The sequence below is a fragment of the Globicephala melas genome, chromosome 16, assembly GCF_963455315.2.
Source record: "Globicephala melas chromosome 16, mGloMel1.2, whole genome shotgun sequence".
Lineage (NCBI taxonomy): Eukaryota > Metazoa > Chordata > Mammalia > Artiodactyla > Delphinidae > Globicephala > Globicephala melas.
Genome location: NC_083329.1, coordinates 62119738 through 62145044, shown reverse-complemented (window position 1 = coordinate 62145044; position 25307 = coordinate 62119738). Strand labels below are relative to the sequence as shown.

The window sequence follows — 25307 nt, the reverse complement described above, 5'->3', positions numbered from 1 at the left end:
GCAGAGACTGGGGACATACAGCAAAGACCGAACAAGAGTTCACATCTCCTCCCAAACTCTGTGTTCCTGCAACTGAGGGGAGGGATGGTGCAGGTCACTGATCCATCAGTCAGTCCACACCTACCATTGAGCTCCTGGTGGGAACAAGACCCAGTGTCAGGTGCTCACAGACCATGCAGTCCCATGGGGCCTGTGTAGGAACCTATATGCACAGGAAAGAGAACAGCAGTTCCAGGCAGAATGAACTGAGGGCCAAACAAACAGGCAGATGAGTAGTGACTCGGGACTTGATCCAAGGGTTCAAATACTGTCTTCATGACTCAGTGTCTCCGCCTCTGCTTGCCTCCTGTGTTGGTTTCATTCTCAGGCAGGATCTTTAAGAACACAGGCAAGTTGCCCACTGCGGTAGTTGTTACTCTTTAAGAAAACCCTTTGCAAAGAAATAGCATTCCCTTCTCAATCATTCCAGCCTGATTCTCCTTAGCCTGAACTGGGCCACATACCCATCTTGGGCCCAATCACTGTAGCCAGGAGAGATGGAGATGCTAATTGGTTAGATTAGTTCACATACCCTAGAGCCAGGTATGGGGTCAACCCCACTAGAGCCACAGGGACTCAACTTGGAGCAATTGGCAGGATTTTAAGGTACAGAGAACAGGTGAGTGAAGGATGGACTTCACTGGCAGAGGGACCAGCATGAGCAAATATGTGGAAGCAGAAAAACACAGAAAATACTTTAGGAACAGTACAGCTTGTGTGTGCAGGGACATTTTTTCTTAGCTTTCCATTCTGGCACCCAAGAGTATCTGTTTTTATCTAGGAGTGGAATCATGACCACAGATTAAAGTCAAACTCTTTGGGTTAGCACTGAAAGTCTATCTTCTTGCTACAAGCAAGAAATTCTATTTTCTAGAGATGTTAACTCCAACATTGACAGAACATTGATCCAACATTGACAGAGAATTCCCGAGTTTCTGTGACCCCAGAGCCCCCGGATGCCTCAGGGTTCAGGCATGTCATTTCTTTCTTTTTTTTTTTATAAATTTATTTTAATTATTTATTTTTGGCTGCGTTGGGTCTTCGTTGCTGCGCGCGGGCTTTCTTTAGTTGCAGCGAGCGGGGACTACTCTTCTTATGGTGCGTGGGCTTCTCATTGCGGTGGCCTCTCTTGTTGCGGAGCACGGGCTCTAGGCACACGGGCTTCAGTAGTTGTGGCACGCAGGCTCAGTAGTTGTGGCTTGCGGGCTCTAGAGCGCAGGCTCAGGAGTTGTGGCGCACGGGCTTAGTTGCTCCGCAGCATGTGAGATCTTCCCGGACCAGGGCTCGAACCCGTGTCCCCTGCATTGGCAGGTGGACTCTTAACCACTGCGCCAGCAGGGAAGCCACCAGACATGTCACTTCTGATGCAAGGGTCAGGCTAGTACTGCTGCACCCTCCCCCTTCAGCTCCCAATCACAGAGGATGCTGTAGCCCCAAATCTTTTAGGTTTCACTGCCATAGCATTCCTGAGGGTCCCAAAGTCTTAAAAGGGAAAAGATCAGCTTGTGGAATAAGGAAGGAATGAAACTACCCTCCTAGTTTAATTCCTCCATTCCCGCTACCCTTGCCGGGGGTGTGGGGGTGTATGTGAAGGTGGAGCCAAATCAAAGTCCCTGGATCCCGGGGCTTGTACCTCTCAGTGCAGAAATTCTCTGGCGTCCCCTGGTGGTCATCAACACCACTGTGTTCTCTCAAGGATTACTCTCTACAGCTCAATTGAGATATCCTTCACAGGGTAAGGAAACAGGCACGCTTACCCAATGTCCCATGTCAAGGAAATGCTAGAGCTGGAGCTGACTCAGAGCTCCTGGCCACCAGTCCTTTCCGCAGCATCACTTTCTATCCCTGTAGTCCTCCCTAGTGGCTAACTGACCTGGCAGCAATGTTGTAACATTTATTATTTATGATACAAGTACTATGTTGCTATGTTACTCTATTAAATATGCCACACTCTGAGGTGTGCTGTGATACTGGATTATATATTAAGCCTGATCAGGTCAATATATAAAACGTGAAATTGGCAACCCTGTTATTATAAAATGGAATCACAGAAACACCCCTGTCACCCTACCCACCTCAGTTTTCCATTTCAGGGAGCCGCCTTTTATGCCCTACCCCGCCCCCGCACTGTTCCTGGGAAGTAGGCTTTCTCCATAAACTCCGTCCCATCACCTCATCCGCAGGAATGTCAAGAGGTGCAAGGAGATAAAGTCTCGTGGGATACAAATGTTACTTAAAATGGGAGAGGTGACAAGAGAAGAGAGGAAGCTACAAAATGCCCTTCAGGCAGCGTTCTCAACTGGAGCATAGGAAATGACAGCAGGAGGGAGCAGAGGAGAGAACTGCTCACCTTTAATGGCTGTGATGTTTGGGGCAGGCTGGTCTGACAGCGGAGGGCTGGAACAGGTCTCAGGTCGATGGCAGACAAGAAGAGGAGGCATGAGGACTGGCAGGCGGCAGGACTGCCTGGCCCATTGGGTACTCTGGAATAAGCCTCTGCTCAGTTTTTATTCACCTGTACCTTATGTCTTGGTCCTAAAAGAGAGACAAGGGCACCAGTTCTGCTACCCCGCTGGAGGGCTGACTTTTCACACTGGAGTAAAAATGCGGTTGGAGAAATGAGCCCCACCCAAGGCGCTGGGGCAGCTGCAGGACGTGGGAGGTATGGAGACCAAGGTGGGGCTGGTTTGGGTAGGAAGAGAGAGGATGAGACAGGACAGGGATGCCCAATGGCAGCTGAAGGGATTCAGATAGTCCTGCTCGGGAGATAAAGACACATCTAGACGCCTGACAGTAACTCAGCCGGGCTCCTTGGAGGATCCCAAAGGCTGGCTTTGCCAGCTTGTTAGAAAGCAAAGTGATGCCTGCACCCATGACTTATGAGGAAAGCAAAGAGGGCCCTCAGTGTGAATTCGGAGAAAGGGAGAGAAGTGAAGCCCCAGCTCCACTCCACACCCCCTTCCTGTCTATAAATAACCCCAAGTGTCGCTTCAAAGGGGACAGGGAGCGCGGGAGAGGGGCTCCCAGGGCCGGTGGGTGGGGGCAGCGGGCGCTGCAGACCACGCCCCCCACCCCGGGCGAGTTTGCATAAATAAACAAATCCAAGCCGTCGGCCCTGCGGGAGGTGGAGGAGGAGCGGGGAGGAGGAGAAGGGAGCGGGGCGGGAGAGATTAGTTTGGGAAGTAGCACGGATTGCTCATCCGATCCGTGCAGCCGCAGCCAGTGTGTCAAGTTACAGAGGCGCCGGAATCGGCCCCAGCGCTCCTCGGCAGCGGCCACGACCCACCTCTGCCCGTGGGGCCCTCCACGTGCACCCCTTCGCCCCGGGACTGAAACTGGCTCGCCCGGGAGACGGGAGACACCAAGAAGGACAGACGGCGCAGAACCAACTCCAGGACTCTGCAGATACTTGAAGGGAAAGACGGGGCGGAAAGGAGAGCCGGCCAGATTCCCCTAACTTTCCTGGACTTGGAACGTTCTTCGAAGTAACTTCTTTTTCTTACCTGGGTGTACCCCAATTACTGCTGGTTGTGTTTTTTCGGCTTTCCCCCTCCAGCTGCTATTTTTTCCATCCTCTTTGCCGGGAGCCAAGGATAGGGACATTTTCCAGCGACACAAGCCCTTTCCCCCTGCCCCGCAGCTTGGATCGCGCCTTTGGACAGCGGCTCTCGCCTTTATTTATTCTATTTATTTATTTATTGGTTCTCAATACGCGAGGGGATGGTAGCAGAGCGCTCCCGCAAAGCGACAGCCGCCGGTGCCCGCGGCCCTGGGGAGCTGGACACGCCCGGGACGGTGGCGCTGGCGGTGGCGGTGGCGCCGGCGGAGCGCTGCGCGCGGCTGCCGAGCCCGGGGTCGTGCGGGCTACTGGTGCTGGCCCTCTGCTCGCTGGCGCTCAGCCTGCTCGCCCACTTTCGGACAGCCGAGCTGCAGGCCCGGGTGCAGCGCCTGGAAGCAGACCGTGGGGAGCAGCAAATGGAGCCGGCTATTTTGGGACGAGTCAACCAACTGCTGGATGAGGTCTGTGCTCTTTGTTGCTGCCTTTTATCCCTCCCCACGGCGCCCCCTCGCGCAGCCTCCAAACTCTGAACCAGCCAGTGCCCGTGGGCTCTTGCTCTTTACGCCGCGTCGTGCGCCCCGGCCTCGCACCAGTTGTCTGCGGGAGGGGTGGGGGCAGGGAGGGACGCCGTCCTGCAGGGTGCCAGGAAGACCCGGGCGGCTAGCGCGGGACCCGTCAGCTCCAGCCTCTGGCAGGCGTCTCCCGCGTTCCGCGCCGGAATCGCCCTGAGCGCGCGGGGCAGGTGATGGAAGGCAAGGCGCGGAGGCGCGCAAAGGCGGCCAGGCGCCACTTCTCCCTCCCGGCACCCCGCCAGGGTGTTGAGAGAGCCGCCCAGCGCCCACGCGGTGGGACTTGAGCCCGATGGCCGGGGGCGAGGCTTGCTGGGCCCCCGCGGCCCTCCCCATCTATCCCTCGACGATCAGTGCTGCCTTTTATTGCCATGTTCCTTTGGGAAGAGAGAGGGAGTGAGTTATCCAAGGGGCTGAGGGGGACAGGGAGGCAGTCCTTGCAAGGGGTGGTGTCCTGGTCCCTGCCCAGAACGCTAGGGCCCAGGTGTTGGTCGTTCTGGTTCTGCTGTCCTTGGGCATGAATAAGCGCTTACCCTCTTGTTCTGAAGCTGGGTTTCTTGTCCCTGGTTCCCTGGAATGGTCCCCAACATTTTGTGTCGGTGTGTCTTTCTGGGAAAAGGATGCTGAGCTTTCTCCCATTTCCAAAATGTCCTCGAACCCAAGTGTATTAGAAGCCACTAGTGTCTCTTAGCCAGGGCAATCTCGGGACTTCATGAAAAGACCACAGGAAGTAGGGACATACGGTCTCATTAGTGCCACCAGAGTAAAGGCTGGGCCAGGAGACCGTGAGGCCTGGTGACTTCTGAGAATCTGGACAGCACAGGGATCCAGGGCCCGGATGAAGGGGAGGACCCACAGGTAAAGGCCACAGCAGTCTGAGAAGAACTCTTGGAACAGGCTGGCCGTGGACGGTTTCCGAGGGGAAGAGCTGGGAGGGGACCTCTGACTTAGTAGGAGGTGGTATGGAACAGTGAAAAGCAGGAGGTGGAGCCCAGCAGGCCTGGTTTCTGTCCCCACTCTGCTACTGAAGCTGTGCAACTTGCGGTAAATACCCTAAGCCCTCTGAGTTCCAATCTACCATCGAAGCGGTGGTGATGACAGCAAGCATCAGAGCCCAGCACTAACTGCAGTGGGTGCCGATGGTGCACCAGTTCCCCACAGCCAGGCTCTTCTTGGGTGCCTCTACCAGGCAAAGGCTGCTCCTTGCCAAAGTAGCTCTCCAGGGTGATCACGGAGAGCGAGGTCAGAGGGCCAGAGCAGACAGGGTGGTCATAGGACAAGTTTACTGATGCCAGAGGTGCACCCATGACTGCTACTTTCAGCTCATTCCCATGCCCCACCGGGCCTCAGGGAAGCTGGAGGGCTCTGTCAGGCCACCCAGTGTCCCCCGGGACTCCGAGGGAAGCCTCTGGACTCAGCAGTGCCGGCAGGCGGCCTTTGCTGGCTAGTTGATGGTGCACATGGGACTGCTGGGTGGTGGGGAGGGTGTCAGGACAGTGAGGACTGCCCCAGGGATCCCTGGGGCCCTGGCTGCTGAGGGACAAACATCTGACCCTGGATGTTCCGCTCAGTTCCTCTCTGCATCCTCTCCCCTTCCTGGCCCCTCCTGCTGGCCAGGGCATGCCCAGCCCTTTCCCAGATCTTGGCTTCCTCTGCTTAAGACTTAGCCAGGTCAAGCATCATACTCTCGGCCTTGGGGCTGACAGTGTTATTATCTGCCAGGCTGAGTCCTCCTCTCCAAATTCCTACTGACTTCTAGACCCCCATTTTACAGACGGGGAAACTAAGGCCCAGAGAGGGGCGGTAGGTTACCCAGAGTCATGTGGCAAGATCCAGGACTGGAACCTAAGCTTCCAGTGACCCCGCCTCCAGTGCCCTCCCCACTCTGCCCGCCACCTTCCTTTGTTCATCCTCATCCACTCATTCGGCAATTGAACCTGAGAGCCAGCTGTGGGTCAGGCATTGTGGGGGCACACTTCTGCCCTTTGGAACTTACAGGCAAATAGGACACAGAGAAGAGAATGGGCAGTGACCATGTCGTGTGAAAAAAGCTACAATAATGGAAGCAGAGGAGATCTGGGGAATGGATTACCATGCAGCTACCCGATGGCAGGGGCTTCCTGGGAAAGTGATTTTCAAGTGGAGACTTAAAGGGTGAATAGGAGTTCTCCAGGCAAATGGGGATGAGTACAGGGCAAAGGGAACAACTTCTGGAAGCCGAAAGCCAGAGGGAGGGGTTTGCCTTGGGGAACTGAGTGGTGGAAGATATGGCTGGAGAGAGACAGGCAGCCGAGGTCAAGAGGGGCCTTAGAGACGGTTCATTCTTTGTAAGAGCACTGGAGAGCCGTGGAAGGGTCTTGAGGAAGGCAGCGACGTACACAGAATGAGTGGAAGAGCAGGGCAGAGCAGGGAGGCCAAACGAGAGGCTAGTGCAGCCAGAGGGGACTGTGACCTGGTCAGGGGCACTAGTGGAGACAGGGGAATGAATGGAAATGGCAGCCACAGTGGTGGGACCTGAGATCAGTAGCAGAGGGCGTTGGGACCAGAGGGAGGGAGCGGTCCTGTGGGTAGAGGTGGCAGGTGGTCTAGTCTGTATGGTGATAACCCCAGGAGGCCTCCCCTGGACGGAGCCTGCAGTCCAGTGGCTCCGGAAGGGACACTCTAAGGTCTGCCCTGTCCAGTACGGTAACCATTAGTCACATGTCACTCATTATATTTAAATTAAATAAAATCTAAAATGTAGTTACTTGGTCACATTAGCCATCTTTCAAAGGTACCTGTAGCTAGTGGCCACCAGCGCAGCCATAGAACATGCACGTCACCGCAGAAAGGTCCACGGGATGACGCTGTGCTAGGAGCAGGCAGCTTCTGGGCCATCAAAGGTGTTCAGGAGCAACTGGAGGCCCTTCCTCCACCCTTTCCTGTCCTAGGTCTGTTCTCCCAGATCAGAGCAAAGGGCAAAGGTGAGGAAGGGTGAGGAGAGAAGTGAGAACTGGGACCAGTGGAAACCCCTGGGTGAGAAGGCCTGGCAGAGGAGAGAGGGGGAATGGTTTTGTTGCAGAATGATTCTGTGAAATGGACATGCAGAGGGTTCGTGCCTGCGAAGGGCACAAAGGCACCCCATGTGCCAGGATTCCAGCTGGGCTTTGCCAGCCGTGTGGCCTTAGGTAAGCTGTGCCCTGCACCTGCACCTCAGATTCCTTCTCTGTAAAGGTCTGGGGAGCTCCCGGGGACTCGGGGCAGGCAGTGCGTCCCGGAGCAGGTGAGCCCGGGGCCACTCCCTGAAGGATGGAGGCAGGGCATCGGGCAGAGCGATCCTGGGGAGGCACACAGCCTGGACAAAGGCCTGGAGGCAGGAATCTAGGGGCACATGCACACCACTCATCCCAGTGGGGAAAGCAGCATGCTGGGGGCAGAGGCTGTGACTGTGAGACAGGAGGAAGAGGGAGCTGTCAGGCCAGGCTGAGGGTACCCAGTAGGGAGAAGAGGCTGGAATGAGGTGAGCTGGGACTGATGTGAGCACAGGCCCAGATCTGAGTGGCTGAGCCACTGGGAGGGGTGGGTCAGTGCCAGGAGAGGAGCATGGGGGCAGGAAGCCAGCTCAGGGGAGCTGGGAGTGTGGCTTCCAGGCCTCAGCTCCAGCTGTTCCCCCATCAGCGCCTCTCTCCTGGTCTGGAACCCTTAATGAGCGCTCCAGCTGCCTGTTACTTGATTTGCTTGCTGTAAAAAAAGAAACTGGAATGGCCCAAATGGAGGAAATCAGATGGCACCTAGGGCTGGGCAGACGGTGTGCGGTGATAGAGAAGAGGGTGGAATTTAAACTTGCCAGATCCATTTTGCAGGCCAAGGGGGAGCAAGGGGTGTCAGCAGCCTCCTTCAGGGTGGACGCTGAGGGATGCCAGGCAGACTCCCCATCCCCAACAGCAAGAGTAACAGCAGCTGTAATAGGAGTGTCCCGCATTTATAGGGTATGCACAATGGCCCAGTGCTACGTGTATTATCTCTTTCACTCCTCACGACTTCCCTAAGGATTGATACTCTCATTACCCCATTTTATAGCTGAGAAAACTGATGTCACTGTACCTCCATCTCACTATCTGTGATCCAGTCCTTTGGGTGTTGAGGGCATTTTCCACCCCAAGAAACCCCTGGGCGAGGAAGTGGTTGAAACTTCCAAGCTAAAATGTTGAGGGAACCCCAGGCAGACTCCCTCATCCCTAAAAATAACAATAGCAACCATTGTAACGGGAATGTTTTACATTTATAGAGTGTGTACAGGAGCCTCCTACTGCGCTCTTTCCAGGAGCATTTGGAGGAGAGATCAGAGCAGTGGCTGAGAGATTGGGGCTCTGGATGGGGTCCTCTAGGATTGAGGACAGGAGCAGGTTCTTAAAGGGAGAGTGTGTGAATGGTGGGGTGTGGGCCTGTGTAGAGTGTCCTGTGTACATCACAGCTGCCTGGACCTCAGTTAATGGACAGAGCTTAGTTCCAGGTGCCCTCAGATGCAGCCAGCGCTCCACTGAGTCAATCCTAATACTACTCCCCTTTCCACACTATGAGTAAATGACTAGTCTTATGGGGAATTAATAGAGGGAAGATCCTCAGAGACCCTTGAGTCCAGTCCCCTCACTCTACTGATGAGAAAACAGGTGGAAAGCTGCACACCAGGTATCAGAGTAGCTGGAGGTAGGACCCCTGTCTCCATCAGTCACCTCTCCTCCACACCACACCTTCTCCTTTCTGGACAGTAGTAACTGTCTGGCCAAGTGGTGGCCAAGACAAGGCAAGTGTACACTCCACTCTCCACTTCTTGCCCTCAGCAGACATTATTAATCGATTGCCGCACACTTTCACATTGAGCTTACATACAGCTTCGGAATCCTTTTCAACACTGTTCCAGGAAACTGCTACCGAACTAGCAAGAGTTGAGGTTCAAGATAAAGAGCTATTTCCTGACTCTAATTAATTTTTTAAAATACAGAGCAATATTTACCATAGATAAAACTAGGGAGAGCTGTTAAAGTTTTATTGCTTCTCCAAAGGCCTTAAACTTAGCAAGTAGCTCCAAACCAGACTGAGGACCTCATTAAGTAGCCAGCCCTCGTAAGAAGATGGTGGGAAAAAGTCAAAGCATCTGAAGCAGTATGCCATCTGCCTTATGCACAGTTTCACAATTTGACACCCTCAGAAAGATGCCTTTTCCCCTTATTCCTGATCATTCCAGACTTGCCCCAGTGCCCTCTGGAAAGTCTTCCCAAACCACCCCGACCCCAAATAGGCCCTCTCCCTGCTCCGACTTCCTGAAGAACTGCCTGGCCATGCCAAGCATCTAGCTCAGAGAAGGAAAATAGACAGGACACGTGCTGACTTTTCTTACCCGAGAACCACGGCAGGCATTACTAATCACTCAGCCCATGCCCCATGAGTCTACCTAGGCCTCAGAATCTTTCTCGACACAGCTCTCCAGGCTGCCACTCCCAGTCTATTAGAGTCAATGCACCAGATAAAAATCTATCTGCCGACCACGGCTCAGTTTCAAACACATTGTGCAGTGTGCCCTCCTCTCCATTGCCTTTAAACGTCTCGTCTCTCCATTTGACCTCATACAACCCAGTGGCAGGGATAGGAGGTCACTGGTCTCTGAGTCCTTGACTGAGTCTTGCCTGGGGCTTTGCACAAAGTAGGCAGCCCTCAGCAATTAGTTGCTGATTTAAGGTCCTACTGCTGGAGGCCAGTGAAGCCGTCTCAGTCAGCTGTCCTCCACCCACTGCCCTCAACCCAGACCCAGCTGTCTGCTCAGCATTTGCTCAGGGGGTGTGCCCTGGAGCTGGGTGTTTCACAGCAATCAGTAGAGGATGAACTGATTAACTCCTCTTCAGTCAGAGCTGCAACCCCTGGTCCTGGCTGAGAGTGGGGATAGCTCAGTGTGATGTGTGCCCACCTGTACAGAGCAGCTAGGAGCATCCGTCCCCTCCCATCCCCTACTCTCAAGTGTCAGGAGCTTTGTCTTCACCTGCCCAGGCTGCCTGGCATGTTTTTGGTTGGGGCAAAACAGTAAAGTGGGCAAGCCCACAGCACCTCTGCTGCTAAATAGTTGTGTTACCTGAGTCTCGGTGTCCTGATTTGCAAAATGGGGATAACATCCTCCTCACAGAGTTGGTGCAAGATTCAGTTAATAGCAAATGTAACCATTACCACGTCCCTCATCAGTGGTGGAGATAAAATGAGGCTGTATCATGTCTACAACTTTTATTAATAGCTAATATTTATTAAGCAGTATCCAAAGAGCTTTACATCTATTAATTCGGTTAATTCTCACAATAATCCTATGAAGTGGTTATACTTTTACTCTTCCCTTCTTACGGAAGAGAATGCAGAGGCCCAGAGAAGGTGCATAACTTTCCCAAGGTCACACAGCTAGTAAGTAGCAGAGCCAGGTCTTGAACCCAGGCAGTCTGGCCCCAGAGCTGGCATTCAGAGCCACATGTGTATACAATCTGTATAGAGTACCATATTTCACTGTCAGCTGAGGCAGGTCACATAGGCCAGGGCTAGGGACCTGTTTAGTTCAGTCTGATTCAGCTCCCACAGAGGTGGCATTTACCGAACTGACTTGGCATCAGCTCACATTACCATCTTTGTTGTAAGAATGGAGCTGAGAATGCCTTTTGATACAGCAGGCCTTGGTGATGAGGACCCTTAGAAAGTCCCTGTCCAGCCTTGGCTTCCAGAATGTTTGGGCTTCCAGGAGGGATGAGTTGGGTCTTGTCTCTTGGACATTGAACTGTCCTCTAGGAAGCTTAGCCCCAAATCTGGTGTTCACCCCACGGCAGAGCAGAGTCCTTCGGGCAGAAGGTTTTGCATAAGCTCCAGTCTCAGCTCTGTTTTATCACCCTGCCCTTGCTTTTCTTTCTCTCTCTTCTGTCCTGCTGCTTTGCTATATAATGTGTGTCTATCTGTGTGCCTCTGTAGCTGCCTGAGTGTCTCCTTTTGGAGCAAAATAGGGATAAAAGTTCTATAGTAACTAAACTTTTTTAAGTGACTCTCCCCTCCTTCTCTCATGTCTGCACACCCTCAAAGGCCTGTCCCTGGACTGGTGATGGGCAGGCTGCATAGTGGCACCGGCAGAACTTTAAAACACACCAAAGCTGACCTCCTTCCCCAAACCCTGATGTGAATCCCCGTGGGTAGGGTCTGGCAGTAGGTTGTTTAACAAACTCCACAGCTGACAGTACTTGAGACAGAGACAGAGACTGTATCTGTTCCCCTGAGCCAGGAGCATCCTGTGCAGTTTACCCCAGGCCCCTCGCCTGAGTCCTGAGCAGCGCTTCAGGGGCTGATGGTGGCAGTAATGAGGATCACGATGAGATGTCAATAACAGTCCTACTGTACACCGCACAGTTTGAAAGTATGGGTTGGTTAAAGAAGCGAAAGCAGTGGGATTTATTGTTTTGGAGCGGGGTTGTTGGGTTTGGGTTTTGGTCTTGGTTTTTCAAAAAATAAAATCAACTTTGCCCTCCAGAAGAAAGGAAGTTTCAGCAGAAGCCTTAGGAATCCTTCTCCCACCTCTTTTGGTTGGATTCTGTCCCTCCCAGAAGCAGTTCTTTTTTTTTTTTTTTTTTTATTCAGACAAAGTCACAAAAATTCTAATCATCCTCATCAGTTCACTCAGTCCCATGTAATTAATTTTTTTTATCTTGATCTTTTGTTAGCACTTTTATGAGTTCATCAGTTTTCCATTAGAGTTCTGAAAATGCTTATTCATTCAGTTCAGCAGTGTAGTCAGTTACCAGAAGCCTGTACTTGTCAGAGTCTTTTCCATGAATTCCTTGAAGATGAAACCCTTTTATAGGAACATTTTTGCAAAAGCCTCAGAGTACATCCAGAACTGTCTGTAAATAACAAAAGACTTAAAACTGACCACGGTTAAAGATTTGATGAAAGTTCATAATAATGCAATTGACAAGGAAATTTAGTTATTTCTGAGATATACATTTTAAAATAATAACTAGAATTATGACTTATAACATTATACCAGAACATATAAGATTTTTAGGAATTTCATGTAATGTCTGAAACATTTATATTCAGAAGCAGTCTTGTTGAGTCCTCCATAAGGAAAGGAAGTCAGCAGTTTCCTCCAAGGGAAACTGAGGCCCGGGTGTGGGGAGGGGCTGGGAGGGCTGGGGCAGGCTGGGGTCCCAGCTGTGTGGCGGGCAGGCCCCAGCAGCAGAGGCATGCGGACACTCCCTGCTCCTCTGCAGGCCTCCTGCCCTGGGTGTGGGCCTCCCTGCAGAAAACTCTCTGTGGCCCAAAGGGCGGGAATGGGCCTGCTCGCAGTGGGGACTCCTCTGAGCCTTCAAAGAGTGAGGGCAAGCCGAGCACAAAGGGGCGGAACTGCCTGCCTGAGAGGCTGGGCACAGCCTTTCCAGGGGACACTGGGCCCCTGTCTCCCCTCCTGGAGGCTATTGTGGGTTTTCCCAAAATCCCGCATGGCTGGAGTCCACACGGGCTGGGCCTCCTCAGCCCCCTTTCCTCTCCTGTCACCCATCCCCAGCCTCCCAGGCCTCCTCCATGCCCACAGTCCAAAGGGAAGTCTCCGTCTTTCCTTAGCTCAGGCATTTCCTGCTGTGGGCAGCTCACCCGGTCTACCTGCCCTCCCGCCCGCCCCCCCGCCAGGAGGCTCATTCCTACCTGTTCTTTTCACGTGGCATGCAGAATCCCAGTTCCCCAACCAGGGGTGCAACCCGTGCCCCTTGCAAGGGGAGCACAGAGTCTTAACCACTGGGCCGCCAGAGGAGTCCCCTACCTGTTCTTTCAGTTCAGCAGGGGAGGCCCTGCTGCCCTCAGAGGACACATCTTCCCCCCATAGGCTGTCACAGGGCCTGGGATTCTGCCATCCAAGGGACTTTACACCTGCAGTCACCTCTTATGCCGCAGATGCCCCATGAAGGTGCCTCTTAAGCCATCACTTGGAGGTTTTCTGCAACAGGTCATGCTCTGACAAGGTGGCCTGTAAGGCAGGACAGGAAGGGTGACCTCTGGGGACAGGGATGCAGAAAGGGGCATGAGCTGGGGCTTTTCCAGGAACAGGCTTAGCGACTTCCCTGTGAGCTGGCACTGAGGTTTCCCAGGGGTAGGGGGAGACTCGGTGACATGGGAAGGGAGGGTGGTCCTGCCACCTCTAGCGTCTCCCCACTCCACGAACTCAGAATGTTAGAAAGAAAGGAGTTATGTGCTAAAAGGAATCCCCGACAGCACCCCTGATTCTCAGGCTTACACTCCCTCGGTGACGGGGAGATCACTACCTTATGCAGCTGGATGTTCCATGATTAGACAGCTCTGGCTGTAATGTTGTATGTGGTCTTCATCTTGTCAGAGCTCCAGACCCATTCTACACCTGTCATCCCACTCCTCCAGCATGTCTTGACAGCACCTCACGTTCAGTGTCTCTAAGCTGAGCAGGAAGTCTGGCCCTCCCCAGAACCTCTGCATGCCCAGCACTGGCGTCTAACTGCACTGATTCCATGTCCTACCGACTGCACCTTCTCGGCCTCCCACAAACCTGTCTTCTTCTTTGTCTCACTGCCTGTACCTCCCTACCTGAGCTACCCTTGGGTCCCCCAGGCCACGGCAGGAGCCTCCTAACCCGTTCACCCTGCCCTGCTCTCTTCATCATCCACATGGCAGCCAGGGTAATCTTTCAAAAACTCTGAATTTGATCTCCACATTTCCCTGATTACAGAGACTTCCTATTGCTTCCTAATATGGTCCATGAGGCCTGCAGGATGGGGCCCTTGCCACCCTCTCTAGCCTCATGGCTCTCCTCCGCTCACTTTTGAAGTCTAGCCAAATGACTCTACACGGTCATGGCTAAGAGCACAGACTCTGGAGCCAGATTGCCGGGTTCAAGTCCAGCTCTGCTAATTACTGGCTGTGTGACACTGGGCAAGTTGTTTAACCCCTTTGTGCTTTGGGTTGTATCTCTATAAAATGGGGTGATGATGATAAGAGTATCTCCATCTTATGAGTGTTGTTTTTAGGATTAAAAAAAGTTAAGATGAGTGCTTTGAGCAGTGCCTGTCTCTCCAGTAAATAGATGTTGCAATCTCCTGAAAAGAGCCCATCTTCCCTCACCCCCACCCGCACAGGCACAGGCATACAGAGAGGGTCATGGGCTCAGAGCCAGGCTCAGATCCTGCCTCTGCCCTTCTTGGCTGTGTGCAAGTTAATTCACCTGTCTCTGTCTCAGTTTCCGCGTTCATGAATGGGCTGCTGTGAGTGCTGAGTGAGTAAATATATGCAATACTCCTGCCTGGTTCACTAGAAGCACAGTATTACATCAGGTCTTAGCCCGTTTCCCCTGTATCTGGGCTCCTCCCCTGATCAGTTGCTGCGCATCCTCAGATGTCAGATCAGCTGTCACTTCCCCAAGAAGAACCAACGTAGTCGGTACCCGAGGACTGGCTCTCAGCACCTGGCCCCCGCTGGCCAGAGCTCTGATGACAGTGGCTGCTTCACGTTGATGTGTGTGGTTTGGAGACTCTTATGTGCCCCTCCCTAGAGAGTAAGCTCCATGAGGACAGCCTCCATGTCTGCTCCGCTCACATGTGGGTCCCCGGCACTTTGCGTGGCTCTGCTGACATAGGTGTTCGATACCCATTTGTGGAAGGGAAGGGAGTGGGGGAGAGGCTCTGATTTCCGTCCCAGCACTCTTGCCCCCAGCCCCTCCCCACTCCACTGTGGGGGACCCTGCTTCATCCTGCCCTGGGTCCATGGATGACCTCCGAGCCCCTGAAACCGGAGGTCCTAGGCCCCATGCTAACCCGGCTCCCACCCACGTCTGCACAGTCCAGGGCCCAGCTCCTTTCTCCCTGGCAGCAGCAGAGACTTAGTTTAGCTGGAAGAACTTTCTCATATGAAGGCTAGAAAGTTCACACAGGGACAGGCGCCTCCTTCCCCAATTTTCTGATCTGCAGAGCCTGGAGCAATATCTCTCCGTGGTTCTGGTGAAGCAGGGTGGCAGAGGCAGCTCGTGGCATCTGGAGGATCCTCCAGCCCTGCTTCACGGCCCTGGGAGTCTATGATCAGACACCAAGTCCGTTGCACAAAGAGAAGGGGAGGAGGGGAGGGAGGGAGAAGACAGTTCCTCAGGCCCCCCACGGCACCCGGTCCGGCCCCCAGCACACAGGCTCCCGGAGCGGACGGGGCAAGTCCAGCTCTGGTGGGGGTGAGTTGAGCGTCTCCATTTCCTCCGCTTCGATTTCACTCGGCTCTGCTGCCTGCACTCCGGGGCATGCAGCCACACACAGGCCTGTCCCCTTAACAAAACCCATCTGTCCCTCTCCTGCAGTCCCTGGGATTCGGCCCACAGAGCCAGCACTGTGCAGCCCTGGCCCTGCCTCCGTGCCTTTGCTTTTCTCCCTGGATTGCCCTCCCCCACCCTCATCTCCATCGATCTGAATTCTGCCCAAGCCCAGGCCAAAGCCCACCTGGGACCACAGGGATAGATCCTAGCGGGGGACAGGCCTAAAAGTAAGTAATTTGGTTCAAGTGTGGCTCAGAGACACCAGACCAGGCCCTTCCCTCAAAAGGCCAGCTCAGCCTCCAGTGGGGCACCAGCCCAGTAGCAGCTATGGCACAGGGTAATGAGAAGACTCCAGCAGCTGGAATGGAGCACCCACTGTGAGCCAGCATTGTGATCAGATGCTGGCACAGGGGCCAGAGCTTTGCCCAGCATGCTCATTTCAATGGGCGACTCCTTCCTTCAACTTCTAGTTCTTGTGGTCAAAAGGCAGGGTTGCAGACAGGACCCTCCATCACCCTCTCCTTTGTGGGAAGAGGGGGTCTGAGTTTCCCAGGAGGGGGAGGGGCGTGACCACATGTCGGCAGCAGTGCATGAGGCCAGGCCAGCCTCACTGTGGCAGGTGGAAGGAGGCAGGCCTGGCACCAGCTCGAGAGAGAAGTGGCCTTCATCTGGCCGCTCAGAAAAACAGGCTGGCACAGCAGGTGCTCACCCTTCTTCACATCTGGACCCCTCTTTCTGTTTTCTGATCTCATCTCATTTTACCCCTCCAGCTGTCCAGTATGGTCCAGTGGATAACTAATAGTATTCCTATTTTATGGATGAGGAAACCAAGGCCCAGAGGGGTTCCATCTCTCTCTTAATACACAGTTAGTGGGAATGCTGGGACTAGACCCCAAGGTCCTGGCACTCCCAAAGACAGCTCAAGCGCGTATCCGTATTGCCGAGCTCCCCATGGAGTATGCTTCATCAGGATTTGGGGGCCAGCTGTGCTAACCCAAAAGAGAGTCCCACCACAGCCTCCAAGGGCAGGTGGCTTCTAATAGGAGTCATACACTAATACCAAAAATTAACTATTAAATGCTAAAGCACTTAGCCCAGTGCCCGGTATATACTGCTCTGTATGTGTAGCTACTGAATATTATTATTAATATTAACTCCTATTTAATAATTCCAGCTGGTAAGTGCTTCATGGCTTCCAAGGCACTTTCCACGGCAACACTTAAGAGGCTGGCAGGTGGGTAATATCCCTATTTTGCAGATTCTCCGAGAGGGCAGGTGCCAGGCTCAAGGTCATGGCTGTGGAGTGAGGAGCTCACCTGGCCTCTGCTATGGGCTCCCTCCTCACACCACAACTTGGACCCACCCACATATTACAGGGGCCCAGGTTGAGCCTGAGCCCTTTAAGAGGCCTGTGGCTGAGCGTGGGGAGGGAGTGGGCCCTAAACCCCAGGCCAGGCCGGAGCTGCATTCTCTGGGGAGAGTAAGTGGCCACTTGGCATTTTCCCTTTGATACTGATACAGGCATTTTAATAGCTGCAATGATCAGGCTGGTGGTATTTCAGCTCTGGCTGTGTGGGGCATTCCAGGAGGCCCTGGCTTACAGCAGGGGTGAAGCAGGAAGGCTTTTCTGTCCAGGGCCGCTGGAGGTCCACCCCAGGGCCTCAGAAAGTTTTACACCTGGCCCTGAGCCTCAGCCTGGGGATTTCAAACCAAGGGTCTCAAACTCTGATGCCTAAGGGGGCCAGGCTGGTGACCTAAGTCGGTGAGACTGGCTGGGGGTGGGGTGGTACTCTGGGTAGCTGGACAGCACATGCCCACCTAAAAGGGGCAGCCGTCACTCAGCACCACCCGATTGTTACCACAGCCCAGTGTTGCCGGATCTTCCCATTTACAAGAGAGATCAGAGATCTAGACCTACATGACATCTCCTAAGCAACAAATATTTATTGCGCACCTACCATGTGCCAGGCCATGTTGTAGGCACTGAGGATATAGCAATGAATGAAACAGATCAAAATATTCATGTCCTTGTGGAACTTGCTTTCTAGGGATGGAGACAATAAGCAATATAAATAAGCCAACAACAACAACAGAATCTGAAGGAGAAAATAAAGCAAGGAGGAAGGCTAGCAAATATATTGCAGAAGGGCGCTGGGGACCGGGATGGGGGGGGGGGCCTCATGGAGAGCGAGCCAGGTGGAGGGAGGGTAAGAGCCTGGTGGGAGTGGTCCAGGGGAGAGCAGGCGAGACACCCTCCTTCAGGGAGTTTTTCTAGGAAAAGAGTTAAACAGGGTCCATGAGGATTTTTCATTTATTTTTTATGGTGGGAGGAAGAGCAGCATGTTTGCATAAAGATTGCATCAGGGGTAGGCAAGCGACCACTAAATCCCACTGGAAGGCTGTTTTTGTAAGTACGTTTTTATGGGAACACAGCCGTGCTTCCTCTGCTTTTCGCCTACGACAGTAGAGCTGAATGGTTGTGACAGAGATCACATGGCTCACACAGCCTAAAATATTTACTAGCTGGCCCTTCACAGAAAACCTTTGCTGACCCCTGGTGTAAGTGACCCAGGATAAGGGCAGGAGGGGGGACCTGCCTGCGTGCTGGTGGAGGGTTGGCCTAACCTGAGAGCACAGATGCAGGTGGGCGGGTGTGCCTCGGGGCGGGAGCCTCTTCGTGGTCATCAGGTGACAGTGACATTGGGGTTGGAGACAGAAAGTGTGAGAACTACTAGGACAGTGAGATGGAGGGACTGGGGTATGCTTGCTGGGCTTTCCTCTGAGATAATGATCATGAATGAAGTGAGGCCGGTCAGCAAGGCTGGGCCCCTTCCCCAGCTTCATCTGCTGCTTGGGTGCTGGAGTGGGGTAGGTGGAAACGTTGCATCTACCAGGTTTGTGGCTTGGCCGAGAGCATGTGCTGAAGGGGCAGGGCATCAAGACAGCCGAGGGTGGAGCCTGGGGAGTGATTATAGTCACTGGCCACAGAATTAGAGCTGAGAAGGAGGGAAGTGAAACATGGCAGGCGAGGAACAGTGGAAAGGGGAAAGGACCCGTGGATTGAAGGACCAGGGGCTGGAAGGATCCCTGGGGTTGAGTATTAGAAGGAATGAGCTGCAGACGAGGGTCAGTGGGTGGGGCTGAGGCCCAGACTCTCAAAGGGCTGCGATGATGTTTCGATTTAATGCTTTTCAAAGATAAACACTGGGCGGGCCGAGAGAACACACCCACACCCTGAACGCAGCCAGTTTCACACCTCGGTGTCCCCAGTGGCTTTGCCCTCTCACACGTCTCCTGCCCCTCCTGATGGACGCTCCTGATTCCCGGATCTACCTTTCTCACCCAGGCCTCTTTCCTGAGTGCTGGAGCCACATGCGCCCCTCCCACCCGGACCCTTCCACTAACTCAGCTTGTCCTCAACCAAAGTCATCACCTTCCACAAGCCTGCCCTCGCCCCTGCCCTTTCTCCATGGGGGCATCTCGGCCACCCACAGCAGAGCCCGGACCCTACCCCCTCACCAAGTCCACCTCATGCTCTGTCCCTTCTTCCTCGTGCGTACCCCTTCCCCGCCGCTCTCTGTCATGCTGCCAGGCCGTAGCCTGGCCCACCAGCATCTCTTGGTTGGGTGGATGACTGACAGCCTTCAGAGAGGAGCCTCAGCCTCCAACCTTCTCACTGTCCTTGTCTGTTCTCAGCATGCTGCTGGAGGGCCCTTACACCAGCCAGATTTGACCATGTGCCTCCTCTGCTTCAAACCCTTGCTTGGCTCCTTCGGTCTGGACCCTTACCTGGGCACACAGGCCCCCATCACCCACTCAGCATTCAGAGTCTGCAGTCAGCGGGACACTTCTCAACGTGCTTCTCCCACGGGAGGCGCAAGCCCCTTTGCCGATGGGGATGGTGTCTTGTTCTCCAGTTTGCAGTCTCTCGATTAGTAGGAGCTCCACGTATATGGGATGAATTGAACAAAAATACCGAACTTGAAGGTGGAAGACCCGGAATTTAAGCTCTCTGTGGCTTACCTGTTCAAGGCAATTCCCCTTCGCTCTCTGAGTCTGTTTCCTTCATCGTAAAATGGGGCTGATTTGTGGCCTGCCTATTGCACAGGGCGCCGGTGAGGGTCAAGTGAAGGCTCAGGGAATGTGAAAGTCACTCCAGGTTTGCCTGAAGCGGAGGTTTGTGAGCAAGAGGCTTATCGGATCAACATTGGAGGCGGCGAGGGAGGCAGGGTGGGCAGAGGGTCGAGCCGTGACGCGGTCACGACAGAGGCCTCAGCTGGTCCCGTGGGGCTCTGCAGCTCATCCTGAATTGAGGCCTAGGGATCAGACGGTATCTATGAGTAATTGGTTGCGGGTTGCCGGGGGAGTGGACATGACCCTGGTCAAGGCAACTGCTTAAGGTGAGAGTGGTTCCTAGAGAGGAGCTCAGCCATCAGCAGCCAACATACCTGGCACTAAGGGTGAGTCTTGACCCTCTCCTGACTGGGAGACCCGGATGGCTCACCACAGCATCTGTACTAGCTCTAGATTTTTATGGCTGTCAGTAAGCCATGGACATGTCAGGAATCTGTGTGCTGCTAAATTCAAAGTCTCTGCCAGCGCCCAAAAGATCTGCCCCCCCACCACGTTCCCATCCTTCCTTCCTCACCCGAGTCCCTCCTGGCACACTGTCCCCTATCCTCCTCCTCAAACACTCGGCACACAGTCCCGTCTCTGAACCTTCACCTCTGCTGTTCCTTCTGCCTGGAACACGCTTCCTCCACATCTCTCTACGACTCATTTCCTTACTTCTGCCAGCTCTCTGCTCAAACGTCCCCTGCACAGAGAGAACCTCCCTGACCCCCGAGTTTAAAATACCACCTTCCGTCACTCTCCGTCCCCTTACCCTGCTTTATTTTTCTCTGTAGTGCTTCTTGCTGCCTGGGTTATATATTCATTTGTTTCTCTATTCATTGTCTGTCTCCTCCACTGGCAAATAAGCCCCTTGAAGAGCCCACAGGTTGTTGGTGGGAAGGGATGTGGAAGCAGGTATGTACAGTCCCTTCCTTGGAAAGTGGTACTAGTGAGCTAGGCTCAGAGCTGGGCATCACAGGGCCTTCCACCAGACCTTGTCCTGGGATGTCCTTGGTTTGCCCAGTGGCCACTCTGTGCCCACCTCGATAGTCATCCACCTAGTATTTGTGTGCCAGCCTCCCTTTCTGAGTGACGGTCTTCCCTTTGGGACATTCCTCGCTTTCTCCTCCTCCTGTGTGTTTTGACCTCCAGCCCCCTTGTGCTCTCCCCTCAACACTGTCGATCTGCCCCTCTCCCAACACACACACACACACACACGCACACACAGGCACACACACACAATGGCTGAGCTCCCTCTTCCAGGGGGGTTTGTACACACCCTTCTCCAGCAGGATGGAGTAGACTTTATATCAAAAGGCCTGAGTTCTCATCCCACATCCACCACATACTGGTTGTATGACCTTGGGCAAGTCACTCAGCCTCTCTGAGCCTCACTTTCCTTCAGCAAGAAATGAGGTCACTATTTAACCTACCTTAGAGTTTGATTATGAAAAATAGATGTGATTCCCTGTGAAAGCACCCAGCTTAGAGCCAGTACACAGTGGGTGCTCAGCAGACATTAGTCTGATGTGAATCCTCAGGAAGCTTTCCTGACCTTCCCTCTCCACTGCCAAGCCAGAGGTGACACCAAGTCCTATGACACCTTTCACGTGACTTCCTTTACCTTTCACCCTGAGTGGCAGAACTCCACAGTAGCGGGAAGCCATGTGCTGGGGAAATGCTTGTGAGGAGCCAGCCGGCCTCCTAACCGTTTGACAGGTCAGGGTGGAGACCACAGTGCACAGGAGAGCCAGTCACAGCCAGCCACACAGTACAGGCCCCATGGGCCCAGATCTTCCAGTTTTTCAAGAGAAGTTAGAAACACAGACTTTCATGTGAAATCAGCCTCTTCAAAACACTGGGGACAAATTCAATGAAAAAAAAATCACTGGGGGAACCAAATAAAAATACATCTAGGGCTTCCCTGGTGGCGCAGTGGTTGAGAGTCCGCCTGCCGATGCAGGGGACACGGGTTCGTGCCCCGGTCCAGGAAGATCCCACATGCCGCGGAGCGGCTGGACCCGTGAGCCATGGCCGCTGAGCCTGCGCGTCTGGAGCCTGTGCTCCGCAACGGGAGAGGCCACAGCAGTGAGAGGCCCGCGTACCATAAAACAAAAACAAAAACAAAAACAAAAAACATGTAAGGGCCAATTTGGTTCTGGGACCACCAGCTTCTAACTGCAGCACTAGCTTCAGAGAGAGGGGGTCCAAATCTCAGCCTTCCTCCCCTGTGACCTCGGCCAGGTTAGTCTCTTCTCTGTGCCCAGGTCCCTCACCTATAAAATGAGTGTAATAATAGCTAACATTTATTGATGCCTCCTGGGCACCTTTCTTTCTATGCACCAACTTCTTTGATCCTCTCAGTAACCAATAAGGTCAGGACTGTTATCAGCTCAGGGGCCAAGAACTGCTAGGATCCCAGGCGGTCTGACCCAGAGGCACACCTGTTAACCTCTGTCTTCCCCCCACCTCACCCCGCAATCCCCTCCCTCGGTGGTGGTGAGGACCGAGGCGCTCAGCGCTCAGCGCCCTGCCCTTTCCAGGTGTCAGGGCTGGCAGGTGTGTACCTGTCATCGGTTCATCTCCACGGATGTGGCAGGTCCTTGAGGGCAGGCGTCTCAGTCTTCTTGTTGCCGCATCTTTGGGGCCTTCCAGATTGGCCCAAGGATAGGCAAGCTGGTGAGAAAGGGCTCTGATGGAGGGACAGAGGGCCTGCCTGTACCTGGCTCTGTGAGCAACACCGGAAGGAAAGAGGTCACTGTCCCTGCTCCCGGGATCCACAGGTGCCCAGAGCTAGACAGGAAGCAATTAGCAGAGAGCCAAGAAGAGCAGGTCGTTGTGCCCGTGAGCTGCAGGAAGGCCACACTGCTTTATAGGGTCCTGTGCTCGAGTTAATTTCCTTCAGAGCTCTCCGAAGACATAAGACCCCGAGGTTACCAAGACGGGACCTCTCCATCTGCTTCTTATTATCCAGGTGCCCGGTGGCCAGCCTTTGATCCAGGACCAGTCCCCCTGCCAGCCCCCAGGCGGCCCCTCTCCCCCGCCCCCTCTCTCTCCCACCCCCCAGCCGCTTTCCAGAACTTGGCGTTTACAACTCCCAGTGACCGCTCTTCTCTATCTCCTTGTGCAGAAATGGAAGCTCCACTCACGGAGGCGCCGGGAGACCCCGAAGACGTCTCCAGGGTGTCACTGCCCGCCAGGTAAGGAGCCCTGCGAAGGGGTGACAAGGATGGGGACACACACCAGAGGCCCTCTCAGTGGCCATGCCACACCCTGTTCAGAGCGTCACTTTTCATTTGGAAGATGGAAATGACAGTGTCCTTGATGTTCACCCTCCATGTACCGATTGATTGGCCCCATCCCCCATCCATCATTCCTTTGCTTATTCAATCTTTCATTTATTCATCAACTCTTCTATGGGCCAGGTACTGTGCACACCGGGCTGTGAAATCAGGCAAGATAATGGGTGTGGCAACTTGTGAGGTGTTACGTGGAGTTGAAGAGAAGCCTGCCACTGTGCCTCTCGCTCCTGGCACATAGTCGGTTCAGAAGCGCTTGTTGCCCAAATGAATGAATTGCCCTGTAATTGCAAAACCTTGCCCCAGCTAGGTGGCTTAGGGCCTGTGTGTTCACCGCCTGGTATCTAGGCCACACACACACACACACAAACAAGCTTAAGGTTGCTGCGTGATGTGGTGTGATCAAGCTGACCAGTCCAAGGTGGATTCCGAGTCTGCCTTTGCTGTTTCCTACCCTGTATGGGCAGCTCCCTACCGAGGACGTGTTCCAGTGCCCTTCCCCTGTGCTGTGTGGCCGCCTCCTTACCACATCTGCTCATTCAGTCCCAGCTGTGGCCTGGGTCCCGAGCGCAGAGGTTTAACTGCATTGTCTACAGTTAGTAATATTGACAAGCCATGGTTTTCTAAGTCACCCACCATCGTTATTAAGCTACGAGAATGACAGATGGGCAAGTTTCACCGTTGCCATGAGTCATGGGAATGGGTTGCACCCCTTTGGGGCTGAGGGAGGAAGCTGAAACAGGGTGTGGAGCAAGGTACCACTCCCGAGGAACCGCCGAGGGTTTGCCCTGCTCCAGGCCACTGCCAGCTCAGAGTGTGGCCCTGGATGCCCACTGTGGCAGGACACTCCACTGGACACAGAGGCCGAGGAGCCCTAGGAGGCCCCACTCAGGGTCCCCGGGCCAGGGACAAGAGGCCGACAGATGCTGAACACGGGGGAAGTGGAGGGACCACATTCACTGGAGCATGAGTGGGCTGAGTCACAGTTGGGAGTCACAGTTCAGGTGCCACGGGAGCTGGTGAGACCGTGACGGGATTCAGCTGGCCTCAGGCAGAAGAGGGTCATCTGGGTTAATTAAAAGGGTGTCCAGGAGCCCTGGGAAGCTCCCTCCCTCCCTTGGGGTCCCAGAGATTGAGCCATGGGATCTGTGATGGCTTTTGGGGAAAGAATGCCAGGATTAATGAGATGAGATGAAGGTGAGGGTGTGTTGACGCGGCCTGGGCAGAGCAACTGTGTGCATCGGGGTTTGTGGGGCAGCCCGCGTTTCAAACCACCGTGTCTATCGTCCTCGTAGCTCTTGGTCAGTTGCAATTGTTCTTGCTTGAAGTATAGAATGCTGGTGAAGGGCAGGAGACTTGGAACCATGGAAGATCTAGGTTTGAATTCCAACTCTGACATCTACCAGCTGTGTGACCTTCAGAGAGTTATTTAACCTCTCTCTGCCCCGGTGGCCTGGTCTGAGAAATGAGGATAATACCCGCCTTCCAGGTATATGGCAGAGGTTCAGTGAGGTCCTCATAGAGAGTACTTAGTACTTCCCTGATTCCTAGTGAGCACTACTGTTATTTTTTTTGTTTTTCTCCTCGATTCCTCTTGCACTTTAAAGATGCACTGAAATCCTTATCAAACACTGTGTCCCGGTGTCGGGGGCACATTTACGGGCAGACAGGCTCGTCCTTCTCCCTTCCCCGCCTGATTGGGTTTCTCATGTCCTGCCTCCATTAAAGTGGGGGCCTACCAATAGGTATCCATTTAGTGCTTGGGAGAGTCTGACTCGGATGGTCCTGGGAGGCTGAGAGCTAGGAAGGGATGTGGCAGGAGGGAGGAAGAACTGGAAGGGTGCTTCAGCTCTTGGATGGCGAAGAGGAAGCTGTGAAGCAGTATGAGCCGCTCCGAGGTGGTGGAGAGGAAGGATGCTCGGAGGTGCTGGGGGGGAAGAAGGGCTTGACACTGGTCCTCTGTGCGAAGGGCCACCAGCAGGGACTGAGTTGGCCGGGAGATGGGAGGAGAGTGAGCAGGGGAACCTGTGAGGGTGTCCCGAGTGTTGGAGAATTCCCCAGAGGGCAGTTTGGCCCGAAGTATATAGCTCAGAGCCAGGTGAGCAACACCGGGAGAATATAGAGGCCCCAAACGGAGGCAAAATCAGAAGGAGAGTAAGATGCTCTCCCAGCATTTTGCAGAGTCAGCAGGGAAGGACTGGAGGGCTGCACAGAGGTGTCTCAGACAGCAGAACGACAGAGTAAAACGCATCTCCTAGGATGGGCTGAGTCCTGCTGGGTCCCTGAACCTGCCCCCTCTGCCCAGCCTGAGGCTTCGCACCCCGTGGTAAAGGTACCTCCTCCACACTAAGGCCTGGGCCACGTGGCTGCCAACCTGTGCTGAGTAACAGCGGTTACTGCCCCTGCCCCTCACTGGGCAC

The 25307-nt window shown here is 54.0% G+C and overlaps 1 protein-coding gene across 8 annotated transcripts in view; it reads left to right on the top strand.

The window, feature by feature from the left end:
- Window positions 1-3928: 3928 nt before the first annotated feature.
- Window positions 3929-25307, top strand: part of COL13A1 (collagen type XIII alpha 1 chain) — a 143740-nt gene continuing 122361 nt past the window's right edge. For all 8 annotated transcript variants that reach the window (XR_009559420.1, XR_009559419.1, XM_060286746.1 and 5 more), the window contains exons 1-2: window positions 3929-4059; window positions 22719-22788. Coding sequence is in view for 6 of the 8 variants with exons in the window: in XM_060286746.1 (XP_060142729.1) it covers window positions 4055-4059; window positions 22719-22788 (75 nt within the window). In the remaining 2 variants the exon portion in view is untranslated. The remainder of the gene's footprint in view (window positions 4060-22718; window positions 22789-25307) is intronic.